At 42.9% G+C, this 15,181-nt stretch overlaps 1 protein-coding gene across 2 annotated transcripts in view; it reads left to right on the top strand.

The window, feature by feature from the left end:
- Positions 1-15,181, top strand: part of THBS4 (thrombospondin 4) — a 41,524-nt gene that overhangs the window by 15,716 nt on the left and 10,627 nt on the right. Inside the window, exons 6-13 of one of the 2 annotated variants that reach the window (XM_064437815.1) lie at positions 435-486; positions 1,838-2,010; positions 5,153-5,290; positions 5,920-5,997; positions 10,606-10,746; positions 12,124-12,228; positions 12,462-12,569; positions 14,052-14,211. In XM_064437815.1, the coding sequence (XP_064293885.1) occupies positions 435-486; positions 1,838-2,010; positions 5,153-5,290; positions 5,920-5,997; positions 10,606-10,746; positions 12,124-12,228; positions 12,462-12,569; positions 14,052-14,211 (955 nt within the window). Of the gene's footprint in view, positions 1-434; positions 487-1,837; positions 2,011-5,152; positions 5,291-5,919; positions 5,998-10,605; positions 10,759-12,123; positions 12,229-12,461; positions 12,570-14,051; positions 14,212-15,181 lie in introns of both variants that reach the window. The other variant, XM_064437814.1, reaches the window with a different exon arrangement.

Below are 15,181 nucleotides of genomic sequence, written 5' to 3'. Positions count from 1 at the left end.
TGGGACACTGTGCTCACTATGAAGGATCACTGAATGTGGGAGCGTAGGGCACTTGCTTAATCAGATCCAGAAAATGTGGTGTCTTCAGTGGAAAGAAACTACAGTAGCCATCCTAGCCCACTGTTAGATGGAGGTAGGTGTGAGACACAGAACTGGAATTGCATTTGTTCCCCTTGCAAGCGAGTGTCGGAACTGGAATTGTTGGTGGCGCATACCTTTAGTTAAGCATGTCATTCTTAAAGGTCCTGTTGATGAAGGCTGAACTGAAGTACAACCATTTTCACTGTCCTTCCTTTTATAGAGTACAAAGAGCATCTAATTTTAAGATAGGGTACCTGTGTTGCATGGTTTGAGTGGCATCTTGGGGGAAAATTATGATGGTACTTCTGGCAGCTGCCTGTGTCCAAATAATGCTTATTTTCTATATCCTTAAGGTCAAAGAAACAACTTTTCTGAGAAATACCATAGCTGAGTGCCAAGCATGTGGTAAGTATTCCTGTTATTCCCTGTAAAAGGCAAGCAGATGAGATGTAAAGTAGTTTTAAAACTAGTATTTATTGCGTCAGCTTTATGTGGTTTCTAAGGAGTGCTTTTTTAAAAATACTGTGTCCAAAGTTATAGATGTATTGGACACAAATTTAAAATAGATTTTCATTAGAGAAAAAGATTTCAGTTTCCATAGACTTGACAATTACCTGTTGGGGGATAAAACCCCACTAAACCACGCAGTACCACTCACCCTGTACTATCAGTCTTACACTGCCACAAAGCTGTGTCACATGTTCTTGGGGAGAGAGGTATTGCCTGCTAGGTATCTCATAAACAATCTTAGCAGAAAGACAAGGGAGGAATTATGTTCTGCTCTAGCTAGTATTTGTCAGCCTGAGGAAGATCATATACAGTCCACCTGAAAGTTATCTTGATTCTGAGTAGGCAGTCACTGGTTAACAGCAGTAAGACCAAAAAGGTGGTCTCCGTATTTTCACTAAATGAAAGAAATAAATGCTTTCCCAAATGTCACTGCATGGCCCTCCTACATAACTGGCATTAAGGACACACGTGCTCAGTATAAAAACCGAAACACTCCTTCACTGGGTGGGGAGAAAGGCCTTAAACTCATCAGGCCTCTTAGCTGATTTCTTGTCCCAGTCTATCAGCCTCATCAAAACTCAAGCTGAGCTCTAGCCAGGTTAACCTTTATGTGTAAGTGCCAAAGAAAAAGTCTTTAAATACTGCATGCATTAGTACCAAGGTTCAGCACCTGCTAGAGTCTCAGAAAACCTTGCTTTTCCCCAGGCCTGGTCACTGTGCACCTAAGCCAGTGTACTTGCATGTCTTGCTGTGTGTTTGTGGGCTGCCAGCTGCAGCTTCTTCATCCTCTTAATTGTAGACTGTCAGATACACTCTTGCAAAACCATGGCACTATTTTTCTTATGAAGTGGTAGTGTTGCTGATTTAGCCAGAGAAATGCCTTGTGCAATCTCACTTGAGTCCCTTGGGCCTTCTGAGGCCACCAGCTTTCAGAGTGTTCTCCCCTGTCCAGCAGCAGATCTGTGCTGGGACTAACTTACCAGAAGGGCTTCCATGTGTAGCCAGGAGAAGCACGTGGACCTAACAAAATAGCCTTAATTTTCCCTGTCTGGGGACACAGCAAGCTGCTGGGCCATTCCCTGCATGAAGTCTCTTCAGCCACAGCACAGCTGGTAGCAGTGCAGTGCAGAAACACAAAGTCCCTGCTGTGCAACATCTTGGGGATCTCTTCAGAGCGCTTGCCAGCTGAAAGCCATGATGGATGTTTCTTTCAATTGCTGAAACTGTTGTTCTTTCTGCACTAAAGGTTTGGGAACTGTGAATTTTCCAACTCAGCTTCCTAGGCGCAGTAAACCCAAATGTGAAGTTAATTCCTGCTTCAGGGGAGTCAGGTGCGTGGAGACAGCAGAGGGATTTCAGTGCGGCCCCTGCCCTGAAGGGCTTACAGGAAATGGAGTTACCTGCTCAGATATTGATGAGGTAAAATAGTGACTTTCACTGAGTTTTTTAAAAAAAGGGGGGGGCTAAAAATCAACTGTATCATACATATCAATGGGTTGCTTATGCTTGCTGTCTTCAGCATTTGCTGACTGCATGCACAGTGGATATTAATTTTGATTTGATTTCACCTCCCTATTTTGCTGTTCCTGCATCTTTATGGAGGTTATATGTATGAAAACTTGAAATGTGTGAAGATTGGTGAGGTGAGAAGTCACTTAAAGGAGTTCAATGTAAAAAAAACAAAACAAATCAAAAAACAACAACCAACAAACCCCAAAACCAACCAAAACAAGCTTTTGATGTAGTTGCTTCTGTTCCACAGAAGATGCAGTAGCTTGTGATGTAGGCAGAACTACAGAAGCACTTCTTGTCAATCTGGGCTTTTTTTCTTTAAATTGAGTGCTTCTGAACCAGCCTTGGAGACCGAAGTCTTCTCTTCAATCCAAACTGGAGCCATGTTTTCAGCCTTACCTTAAAAGTCTATGAAGGAAAAGGAACATTTATTGTTATTGTTGTGTTGAAAGCTGATAAAGTTGATGTTAAATCTGTTTTTTTCCCCCTTGTGCTGTATGTTAGAAGTTCAGAGCTTGCTTGTATTGAGTTAATAAATTTATCATATCTTAAACAATAAACAAAACCTGTGTTAACTGGAATGTGACACTTACTCAGAACACAAAAAGACTACTTACAGTTTCACTGCATTTTTTCTGTGGTGATTTTTGCCATTACTCTTTAGTCATCTTTGTGAAAAAAGTACCTAGGTGTAGTAGACCAGGGAACCAGGAGAATTAGGTCATTAGCTGTGCCTGTGGATAATACAGTACTAACAATGCACCTGCCTAATGATATAAAACAGCAAAAGCAATCCTTTTTTTCTCCTTCCTAGCCAACAGCAGGTGTGCTTTGACTGCTCTTTTGGATTACTCCCTCCTGTAGGCCATCAGCAGAGAGGATGCGATGTGCCCAACTTATATCTGCCTGTGAAAAGGACTGAGGAGAGAAAGTGGGTTGAGTGTGGCAGTTTCCTGAGTTGTAGGTGATGTCTTTTGTTTTGCTTCACATGGCACGGACTGTGTCTTCTGCAACAGAAGGTGCAAAAAATGGAGGTGAAGCACTGAAATGTGAATGCAAGAGGTGAAGCTGAGACAGCTGTGGTGCAAGTTTCATGTCACAGACAGCCACAGTGAGAGACTCAAACCAGCCTAGGTGGAGCCCACCAGCATGGATGCATTCTACCTCCTGAGCCATACCCAGACTGAGGCAGAGCATGGCAGTAATCTCCTCCCTGCCAGTTTCAGGGTTGGAGCAACTCTAGCCATGACAGCAGTGGTGGGAAAACAAACCAAGACTAGTCTGTAGCAGCCCAATATTGACATGGTTTTCTATGAGTGGTCACGCTCTGCCTCTGGAAATTGATGTGCCTTCATGTTCCTGCCACCCCTCCACATGGCAGACCTGATCACACGTTAGAAACGGCAAGGAAATTTTGCCAAAATGGTGTCATAGACATACAGTCTTTCTTATATGAGGTCTTTACGTGGACACTGCTACTAAAATACCACCTAATCTGTTGTGGTTTTGTTCACCAGTAAGTATCTCCTTTAACAGCTGAATTTTCACTTACAGGTGTGCGGGGAAAACAGAGATAATAAATGGCAATAGCTTTTCATTGTCTAATAAGAGGTGGCATGTCATATTATTTGTTTTCCTGAGTTAGCTGAGACTAAGAAGGAAAGTAATTTTTTTTTTTTGAAAGCTCTTTAGGAATCTTCTGGGAGAGCACCTTTCTACTGAATAAACTATTTCTGTACTTCCTTATAACAGGCATTTAAAAAGAAGTTCATGTACCAATTCTGATAAAGACAAATCTAGAATCTTCCTCACTAAGAGCAGCCATCATCTTTTCTGAGGCTTTTAGCATCTCTGCAGTATGTTCCCTTATTCATTACCAGTTTGAAGACATTACTTTCATGTGCTGATGCCCTGGATCTTGGAAGCTGTGGCTCTGCTCTGTGTACGGTGTAATTTGAGTGCCCTCTACTGCCTACAATAAAAAATCCACAGCAAATAGGGAGCACAAAATGCCTGTCCTAGGTTTTACATCTCCCTTGTGCTAGTTGTGGACTTACTTCTAAAAAATCTTTCTGTCAAACACACTTTGATATTAAAATACATTTTCTTGCTCCCTTGTGTGTGTTTGGCTACAACTTTCATGATTGTTGTAGGTGGATATCTTCTGGATTGTTCTCCCTCCATCTTGCGGATGTTTTCCTGTTAGGTATGGAGAGGGGGAAAAAAGGCATATTTTAAAAACTCCTTTGTATTTCTTTCTCATGTTTCTTATTTATTGTTGTCTTTGACCCATATGCAGCATGATGGCATGTCGATGTTTTTGGTACTCTTACCAATATTGCCTAGCTGCTAGTGTTGATGTTGGAGAGGCAGCAGTGTGGGATGTGGTTCCCAAACTGGCACCCACAAGGCCAGTGAAATGGGTCATAGCTATTCTGTAAAACCACATGAGGCAATGAAGCGAATGGTGCCTTCAGGCCATGGGTGATACTGTGAGCATCTGGTATTTTGGTAGAAGTGCTGAGGGTTGTTTGTGGGCCTCTGGTCTAGAAATGTGTGGGTGCCACTGACGTCCCTCCTCATCTGCCTCATGTTTGGTTTACTTCTGGCTATGAGATTTCCCAAAATATAAATGGGGGAGAATGCTGCTGCCACTTGGTGTGTGTACAACACACAAATGCAAGACCATTCAGTGAGTTGGAGTTATGCAGCTTTCCTCATATTGTAGTCTGGACTCTTCCTCAGAGGTTGGGAGCCTCCTGGGACCTGAACCTGCCCAGCAAAAGGAAAGATGTGGGATCAGAATTAGGGCATTAACTACAGGCTGTAATGGAAGACTAGAAATGTTACTTAAATTACAGAGATAGCTGAAGACCTGCTGAGATCAGAAATACCTGCAGAGACTGTTTCCTCTATAAGCCAGCTCTAAACAGAAGATATACAGACATTGCATGTAGCATTACCTTTTACTAAGAGGTCTGTGCACAGAGTCAGGGTCTGGATGTTACAGAAGCACGAACTTGTGCTTGGTTAATTTTTTTCTTTGCAGTGTCGTTACAACCCTTGCTTCCCTGGAGTGCGATGTGTAAACACTGCTCCAGGTTTCCGATGTGAGACCTGTCCCCCAGGATATACAGGACAAACCGTGCAAGGGATAGGACTCAGCTATGCCAAGAGCAATAAGCAGGTGAGTGGCAGCATCCCTGCGGCAACTACCTTTGCAAGGTGCTGGTTTATACCAATGCATTTCTATAGCATTTTATTTATACTTCAGTCGTTCCGTAATTGCCTTGTGCAGTTAGGCAGAGATCAGAGTGTTTCAATTAGAAGATCCAAGTTGTGTTTGCTTGGTATTAATGGGAGTATTAACAGCCTAATACTGAGGACCAGTATGGAAACAAGAAAAAAATGTTATTACCTTCATAGGTATCTGATCAATTTTGAAGGGGCTGTGTTGGTTTCTGTAAACTGGCTTTGAACTAGGAAGAGTATGATAGAAAAGGCGTGTTTTACTGTTGTGTTTTGCATGTTCCTGTGGTGCCCTACAAGGGGAACATATTTCTTATCTAAACTCTTGTGGACAAACCAGAAGCCCATCTGAAGTTTGAAATTTTCTGTGTGACAGTGTCTCTTCAGGGTTTATACATGTCTGGAGATCCATTGGAAAGTTAGCCTATGGATATGTCTGTGCCATTCTGGGAGCAGATTCAGAAGAGGCTATGACTCTTTTCTAGACTTAAACTTTAGTGGCTTTTCTTCAGACTGTATCTCAAATTTACATTGTTTTTATTACATGTTGATTTGTTTTATTGCTAGGTCTGCTTAGATATTGATGAATGTCAGGCTGGTGGACTTGGACCCTGTGTTCCAAATTCCCATTGCATAAACACTTTGGTAAGCACCTTTTGATTTGTGGCTTTAAAAAATTGATTGTTTTAGAATTCCATGGGGCTAGGATTGGATTTATGGCTCTGACTGAAGAGCTGAATAATACAATTTGTTTGTTGGCTTAATCTAAACCAAAGAATCCTTTCCTCTTTTCCTAACTAATAGTAAAAATAGTAAAAAAATAAATACTTGATTTGTCATTAACATATCTATCTGAGCTGTATCCCTTATCACTTTCCCTGAAGAGTGGCAGGAACTCTTCTCTCCACACCATCCAGTTATGGGTGCTTACAGGTATGTTATGGCAAGGAACCTGTTTTGAAAGACTAAACCTTTGCTTCCCCTCATCTCTTCCCACCTGGGAACTGCTGCAACAAGCTGTTCCCCTGGGTTCTCTTTTTATAGAATTAATGTATTCACTTCATTAGGGTGTTTACACAGTACCAGACATCCCTCTAAATAAGTACAGAGAGAAGGAAAGCTGCAATTGGTACAACACTTTTAATACCCATTTATATTAAACCCAGGAGAGCAAGCATAGCAGAAGTAGAAATGGTTTGAAAGATGTTAGGATCCAACAGAAGGGGCATACAACCATTTTAATGCTATGAAGCAAGTTGGATCTTTCACTCGGAATCACAAAATCATAGAATCATTTTATCTGGAAAAGACCCTTAAGATTATCAAGTGCAACTGAAAACCAGATGCTGCCAAGTCGCCACTAAATCATGTCCCTATTTGCCACGTCTACAGGTCTTTTAAATAATCCCAGGATGGTGGCTCAGCCTCTTCCCTGGGCAGCCTGTTCCAGTCCTTGACAACCCTTGTGGTGAAGAAATTTTTCCCAATATCCAGTCTAAACTTCCCCTGGCAGAACTTGAGGCCATTTTGTGTCATTCTATCACCTGTTACTTGGGAGAAGAGACCAACACCCGCCTCACTACAGCCTCCTTTCAGGTAGCTGTAGAGAGCGATAAGGTCTCCCTTCAGCCTCCTCTTCTCCAGGCTAAACAACCCCAGTTCCCTCAACCTCTTCTCATAAGACTTGCTCTCTAGGCCCTTCACCAGCTTCGCTGCCCTTCTCTGGACACGCTCCAGCACCTCGATGTCCTTCTTGTAGTGAGGGGCCCAAAACTGAACACAGTACTCAAGGTGTGGCCTCACCAGTGCTGAGTACAGGGGCACGATCACCTCCCTGCTCCTGCTGGCCACACTATTCCTGATACAAGCCAGGATGCTGTTGGCCTTCTTGGCCACCTGGGCACACTGCTGGCTCATGTTCAGCCAGCTGTCAGCCAGCATCCCCAGGTCCTTTTCCTCCAGGCAGCTCTCCAGCCACTCCTCCCCAAGCCTGTAGCGTTGCATGGGGTTGTTGTGACCGAAGTGCAGGACCCGACACTTGGCGTTGTTGAACCTCACACAAATGGACTCAGCCTATCGATCCAGCCTGTCCAGATCCCTCTGTAGAGCCTTCCTTTACTCAGTGCTTGTCAGGCCACACCTGGAGTACTGTGTACAGTTCTGGTCCCCACTATACAAAAAGGATGTGGACAGGCTGGAAGGGGTCCAGAGAAGGGCCACCAAGATGATCAAAGGACTGGGAAGCCTGCCACATGAGGATAGGCTGGGAGAACTGGGTTTGTTCAGCCTTGAGAAAGCTCAGAGGGGATCTCATCACCATGTACCAGTACTTAAGGGGCAGCTACAAAGAAGATGATGACTCCCTTTTAACAAGGAGTCACATGGAGAGGACAAGGGGGAATGGACACAAGTTGCTCTTGGGGAGATTCCAGTTGGACACAAGAGGAAAATTCTTCACAGTGAGGACAGTCAACCATTGGAATAATCTCCCCAGGGAAGTGGTTGACCTGGCCATGTTGGACACATTCAAGAGTTGTCTGGACAGGGTGCTGGGCCATCTTGTCTAGACTGTGCTCTTCCTAGAAAGGTTGGACTAGATGATCCCTGAGGTCCCTTCCAACCTGTGATTCTGTGATTCCTACCCTCAAGCAGATCGGCACTCCTGCCCAACTTGGTGTTGTCTGCAAACTTACTGAGGGTGCACTTGATCCCCTTGATCATTGATAAAGATATTAAACAAGACTGGCCTCAACACTGAGCCCTGGGGAACACCATTTGTGACCAGCTGCCAGCTGGATTTAACTCCATTCACCACAACTTTCTGGGCTCAGCCATTCAGCCAGTTTTTTACCCAGCCAAGAGTACACCTGTCTAAGCCATGAGCAGCCAGCTCCTCTAGGAGAATGCTGTGGAAGACTGTGTCAAAGGCTTTACTGAAGTCCAGGTAAACAACATCCACAGCCTTTCCCGCATCCACTGAATGGATCACCTTGCATAGAAGGAGATCAAGTTGTTCAAGCAGGACCTGCCTTTCATAAATCCATGCTGGCTGGGCCTGACCACCCAGTTGTCCTGTATGTGCCACTTATGCCACTGTCAAATACTGTTCTGCTATAGCTGGCTGCACAGAGCAGACTTTCTCCATGACAAGAGAAGGGTTAAAAGTATCCTGCAGCTTTAAAGGTGATCTTTTTTGCAGCTAGGTATCGTTGAGGCGATCAGTAGTGTTCAAAGGGGTGTGCTTTGCTTGTGAACAGTCTTGTTTCTCTAGAATTGCTTTCACCGTTCAATATGTTTATCTTTTTTTCTTTTATATCTAGAACATTTCTGTCACATGTATCTAATTGTATGACTAGTCCTCTTCATGAGACCATCAGGCCCTCTTTGCAGAGGGCAACAAGTGGCCTGCCATCTGTCAAAACAGAGGAGTGGGGTTTTTACTGCTGTCTCCTTTAGAAATGGTTTCGTCTAGAAGTGCTGCTTTACAGGCTATTTTAATGTATGCCAGGGCCTTCTGTCATCTGTATATCTTCATCTTCAGCCTGAAAGTATGCAGACAGCACAGAGTTAAAATTTAGAATTGTGCTGGTTTTGACTGGGATAGAGTTATTTTTCTTCCTAGTGGCTGGCATAGGGCTGTGTTTTGGATTTAGTATGAAAAAATGTTGATAGCACACTGATGTTCTAGTTGTTGCTAGGTAGTCCTTACACTAAATCAAGGACCTTTCAGCTTCTCATGCTCCTCTGACTGAGAAGGCTGAAGATGCACAAGAAGCTGGGAGGGGACACAACCAGGACACCTGACCCAAACTGGTCCAAGGGGTATTACATACCGTATGATGTAATGCTCAGTATATAAACTGGGGGAAAGCTGGCTGGGTGGCCATTGTTTGGGAACTGACTGGGCATCAGTCAGTGGGTGGCGAGCAATTGCATTGGGCATAATTTGCTTTGTTTTTTATTTATTATTGTTAGCATTATTGTCATTATTATCACTATTATCATTACTATAATTATAATATTATATTTCATTTCAGTTATTGAACTGTTCTTGTTTCAGTCCATGAGTTTTCTCACTTTTACTCTTCCAATTCTCTCCCCATCCCACTGCGGGGGGAGTGAGTGAGCAGCTGCATTGGTGCTCAGTCACCAGCTGTGGTTAAACCATGACAGGAATGAACCTAGAAACAGAGGACAAAAATAATGCCCAGTTGGGTAGTAGATGTATTTATTGTAGTGGACTGGGCCAATCCTGACAGTTCCTACAGCAAGCTTTGTATAGAAGACTGAAGTTGTATGAAGTGCCTCAGTTTTACAAAGGGATGGATGCACAAGTTTGTCAGAGATCTGTCTCTGTTCCTTGACATGTAATTAATAGTTATTCTCTATAAGGTTAAAAGATAGTTTTTAATTAACTTACTTCATAGGTTACAGGTCCAGAAGTACATGAGATAGAGACAAAAGCCTCATTAGATGGCTAAAGAAGACCCCTTCTTAGCAGCATTTATCCATTTATATAGTTTTATATATCCATTTATAGTGATTGTCCCAGCCACACTGAGATTCATTGGCTTAGCGCCTTTGTGTTTGCTTACACAAGGGAGTGGCACAAATATAAAATATCTATGTATGCCTCTGGGTAAACTACTGCAAAAGGTTACATTGATGTTCTTATTGCAGTGTAAATGAGGATGACTATCTTCAACTCCTGAATTCTCTTCTGAAGAACAAGATTTAGCTCAAATTGGCTTAAAAACATTTAAGTTAAAAAATTAAATTGGGGCAAAGACATGATGAACTTTCTTGTCTCTCTTTGATTAAAAATTGTGTCCAGTTGAATTTATATAAACTGATGGGTCTGCTTTATGCTGAAATTAGAGTATCCAATCTGATTAAGCAGGTGCTGCTTAGAATTTTATACAATGTTTTGACCACATGGAAGGAGCTCAGACTGATGGTGGCAGGGACAAGGTATAGTGAAGAAGCTTTTGCTGCTACATGACTTTTCTCTGGCTAACAAAAGACTGGCCTAAACAGGCGAGAGTTGAGCATGTATTCCAGCATGCACTGTGGGAGCCAAACCTGAATCTCACGTAGAAAATGTAGTTTGTTCACAGTGCAGGAGGACTCAATGGGTGAAAAACGACGTTTGCACAGCATAATAAGCAGTGACATGGATCTCACTCACATGGCAGCTTTAAAAGAAAAAGAAGTCCTATTAGAAGGCTGGCTAGTAACTTTGTGTTCTTACAGGGGTCTTACCGATGTGGACAGTGCAAACCAGGATATACTGGAGACCAAGCCAGGGGATGCCAGGCTGAGAGGAGCTGCAGAAATCGAGCCCTCAATCCATGCAGTGTCCATGCCCGTTGTATTGAGGAGAGGAGAGGAGAGGTGACGTGTACTGTGAGTTCATAAATTCATGCATTTGTACAATGAAAAGTAGCCTTTATTTAGGCTGGGACTGAGAAAGTGTTTGTGGCTATTTTATACAGTTGGGTGTTTTAACAAGATTGTGGCACACTGGTCCAGACAGCTATGAAAATAGCAGGGCTGAGTCTATCTTGCAATTGTTTCCTTCTTGCAGTGTGTCTGTAAGGTAACCATATTCATGTACCATATTTATGGTGTCCGTGTAATTAGATCTTTTGGGAATGGCTTTCATAGACTTTCTATAGTCTCCTCAGAAAGGACTCTTTCTGAGTCACTCTACAGACGACATCAAAAGGACAAATTCCTCTCCTGGTGCTCAGCTACATAGTTGTGGATAGGGATTCTCTCTGCATACTCAATGTGCCTGTATTTGCCTGTTGATAGAGATGGTATTTTTCCAGTTGAAAATCATACAGGCATAGGTAGGCTATACTGTGCTTTCCAGCCCTGGCAGCAGAGGATCACCAAGTGGTGTATGAACTTTCATTGTCAGAGTCTAAATGAAGTATATTACTTAGTTTTTCCATCTTGCACGGGGAAGCGAGAGACTAATCCTGTGTCCTAAATTTGGACGCAGTGCGTGCTTTTGCTGGCACATGCTTTGGTCTCATTTTTAAGTACATCTATTTCAAAGAAGAAGAATCTAGGATATTTTAAGCCCATGCTGTAATGAGAAGATGCCTAGATACTTGTGTTAGGCAAGTCCTCATTTTAAGGGGAGGCCAGGGTTTGACATGCAGTTCTATGCATGTGTCTTCAGTTACAACACAAATTAGGCATTGTTTGAAATAGTACCAGTTTAATTAGCTAGGAGGAACTTGTGTGCAGATGCACTTGCTTTGCTGGTGCAAACTTAGTAACTGTCAGTGAGGTTTTCTCTTAAAACTTCCTGTAGTTGCGGATGTATTCTTGAGATACTGAACAAAACACAGTCATACATCTAAACATGGCCCCCTTGTTGACATGCTAGGTGCATATTCTGCCTAGGTCCTCTGTTTTCTTTTTCTCCACCCGCAGGTGAGGAACCAAAATTGATTCCTGACTAGTGTCTAAAGTAAATCTATAGCTCCCACTGAAATCATTAGATGTTGCAGGCACACATTCCATTTAACATCAAGTCTTAGCTCTTTCTAGCTGTGCCTAGATGTAGAGAGCTTGAAACAAAGATAATTTTTTTCCTTGTTGAGAGATGCTGAAGTGTACCTCATTGTACTTCAGTGTCCATCCATGCCTTCTCTATGTTAGTGTTTTCAAGATTGATGTAGGGTTTCCCTCTTGAATATTGCTACAGTGACTCATTAACCTTTTGGTACTTCTACCATGGTATTTTATTGATAGTGTGGCATTGGTTGGGCTGGTGATGGTTATATTTGCGGAAAAGATGTTGACATTGATGGCTACCCTAATGAAGAACTCTCATGCTCTGCTGAAAACTGCAGAAAGGTAAGAAATTTTTTGTTAATCCTATAACAATTCAGAGCAAGAAGGAGTGAAGAGGAAGAGTGGAAGAAATATGACTGGGTGTATTAATATTTTTTCAAGTTATTTAAATTCTCTGGATAAATTGTATTTAATTTTATTAATTGATTAATTAAAACAATAATAGAAAAAGTTATTCAAATTATGAAGTCATCCAGTTTACCTGTAAACACAGACATGTCTCATTTTTTGTCTAGGACAATTGCAGATTTGTCCCAAACTCTGGACAAGAAGACGCTGATGGTGATGGGATTGGAGATGCCTGTGATGACGATGCGGATGGAGATGGCATTCCCAATGAGCAGGTGCTGTGTATAGATCAGGGTGCAGGGGTCTGTGGAAACAGAAGGATTTCATGTTACTGCAGTAGGTAGTGGTTTTGAAATCTGTCTCACTACTGTTTGCCATAGATTATCCCATACCCATCACCATCAGCAGCTCTCTTAACCACATTTTTTTTCTTTTATATAATGGTCGCTATTATAAGACCTAAAAAACCCAGGCTATCTCGCCCAGCCTTAAATCCCACCAGTGTGCACTCCATTATTATATTTTAGCATTGAATTATAGAGGGTTTTTTGAGTACAATAACTTGTGTCCATCATGCTTTCCCATAGCATGGCCTTCAGGAACATTACTTGCATTAGTGTCTTTCTTTTTAAAGAGCAGGTTGACCTGGCATCACATTCCGTGAGGGATCCAAAACCCACATAAATTAATGGTGTCTTGCCAATAACTTGGAAAAGCTTTGAATCATGTTCTCAAAGTGAAAGAGGTTTCCATGTGGGTATACTACTGCAGAATATAACAGAGAATACATTCAGACTGTAAAAGCTCTTTTGTGTTCATTCTGTATCCTCACATGCCCGCTGTTGTACGTTAAGATCCTTCTGTATTGTTTAATGCACTTCTGAGGAAGACAAGAAGAACACACTATCAAGAGTACAAATGTCCATGTGGAGCTAGGGCAGAATAGCAATCACAGGAGGTCTGTCTCAGGCTATTTTGCCACAGAGGCAAACCCTAAATTCTGATAGCTTGAAGCAACTGATTTTATTAATGATCTATAAGGAAAGATCACATGTTAAATCCTCCTTCAACTGTAAATCTATATGGAGGTTCTGCACCTTCACAATCAAGTAGCTTCAATATTGTTGCTAAGCTCTGTTCTGCCTCCCTGTGTGCAAGAGGATGAGGTCATGGGTATGCTAGATAGGATAGGAAAGTTTATAGCACTTTGAAATAAAGTTTTCTCCATATGCCTCCTGATGGTCTTAGAAAGTCAAGTGCAGTTTGGTTGACCAAAAAAAAAAAAGACCACTTGTACCCTTTTGCATCAAAAAGTGCTGTTTTTCCAAGTGTTTCAGCTATGGTCTGAGTCTCCACCAGAAGGGGGCAACCGCCTTTCACCGAGAGCATCTATAAATCCTGTCACGGTCTCTGAACTGCAGCTTTTGGGAAGGACCATGTAAGGAAGCCAGGACACCAAAACAGGTTACTCACCATGGACTCATCCAAAATGAGAATCAGAAGTTGAAGCTATGAATAAAGCCTTATGGTAGTGGGTGTTTATCTTTAGGGTTCCCACAGTGTGGTTCAAAGCAGAGCTTTGAGGAAGCCAATGAAATCTGATCCAGAGCTATTTTTCACATAAAATGTGTAAATGCTCATGGTAATAACTTTTTGTGAAAGTAGAAATAAATACAAGAGTTATATAAGTCCACTAAAGTAGAAATTAAAGGTTTGGGGCCCAGTTCATGTATGATTTGGATCTGTGTCTCTTGTAGGATAACTGTGTCTTGGCTCCCAATGTTAACCAGAGAAATGGTGACCAAGATATCTTTGGAGATGCTTGTGACAACTGCCGCAATGTCCTGAATAATGACCAGAGGGACACAGATGGTGATGGGAAAGGAGATGCTTGTGATGATGACATGGATGGAGATGGTTGGTAATTCTTCACTTCTAGCTTCTCTGACGTTCTTGAAACTTGCCCAGAATGTGCTGTGTATTAAGTAATTTCCTGTCACCAGCTGCTATGTGTCATGTGACCCATTGTCTTAGAATCATAGAATCATAGAACCATTAAGGTTGGAAAAGACCCTCAAGATCATCGAGTCCAACCACTAACCTATCACTGCCAAGTCCACCATTAAACCATATCCTCAAGCACCACGTCTACCCTTCTTCTAAATACCTCCAGGGATGGAGACTCAACCACCTCCCTGGGCAGCCTGTCCAATGTCTGACAACCCTTTCAGTGAAGAAGTTTTTCCCAATATCCAGTCTAAACTTCCCCTGGCAGAACTTGAGGCCATTTTGTGTCATTCTATCACCTGTTACTTGGGAGAAGAGACCAACACCCGCCTCACTACAACCTCCTTTCAGGTAGCTGTAGAGAGCGATAAGGTCTCCCTTCAGCCTCCTCTTCTCCAGGCTAAACAACCCCAGTTCCCTCAACCTCTTCTCATAAGACTTGCTCTCTAGGCCCTTCACCAGCTTCGCTGCCCTTCTCTGGACACGCTCCAGCACCTCGATGTCCTTCTTGTAGTGAGGGGCCCAAAACTGAACACAGTACTCGAGGTGTGGCCTCACCAGTGCTGAGTACAGGGGCACGATCACCTCCCTGCTCCTGCTGGCCACACTATTCCTGATACAAGCCAGGATGCTGTTGGCCTTCTTGGCCACCTGGGCACACTGCTGGCTCATGTTCAGCCAGCTGTCAACCAACACCCCCAGGTCCTTTTCCTCCAGGCAGCTCTCCAGCCACTCTTCCCCAAGCCTGTAGCGTTGCATGGGGTTGTTGTGACCGAAGTGCAGGACCCGACACTTGGCCTTGTTGAATCTCATACCACTGGCTCCGGCCCAACGATCCAGCCTGTCCAGGTCCCTCTGTAGGGCCTTCCTGCCCTCCAGC

Source organism: Phalacrocorax carbo, chromosome Z (assembly GCF_963921805.1).
Source record: "Phalacrocorax carbo chromosome Z, bPhaCar2.1, whole genome shotgun sequence".
In the NCBI taxonomy this organism is placed as follows: domain Eukaryota; kingdom Metazoa; phylum Chordata; class Aves; order Suliformes; family Phalacrocoracidae; genus Phalacrocorax; species Phalacrocorax carbo.
Note: the sequence above shows the minus strand (reverse complement) of the source record. Positions and strands in the feature narration are given on the sequence as shown.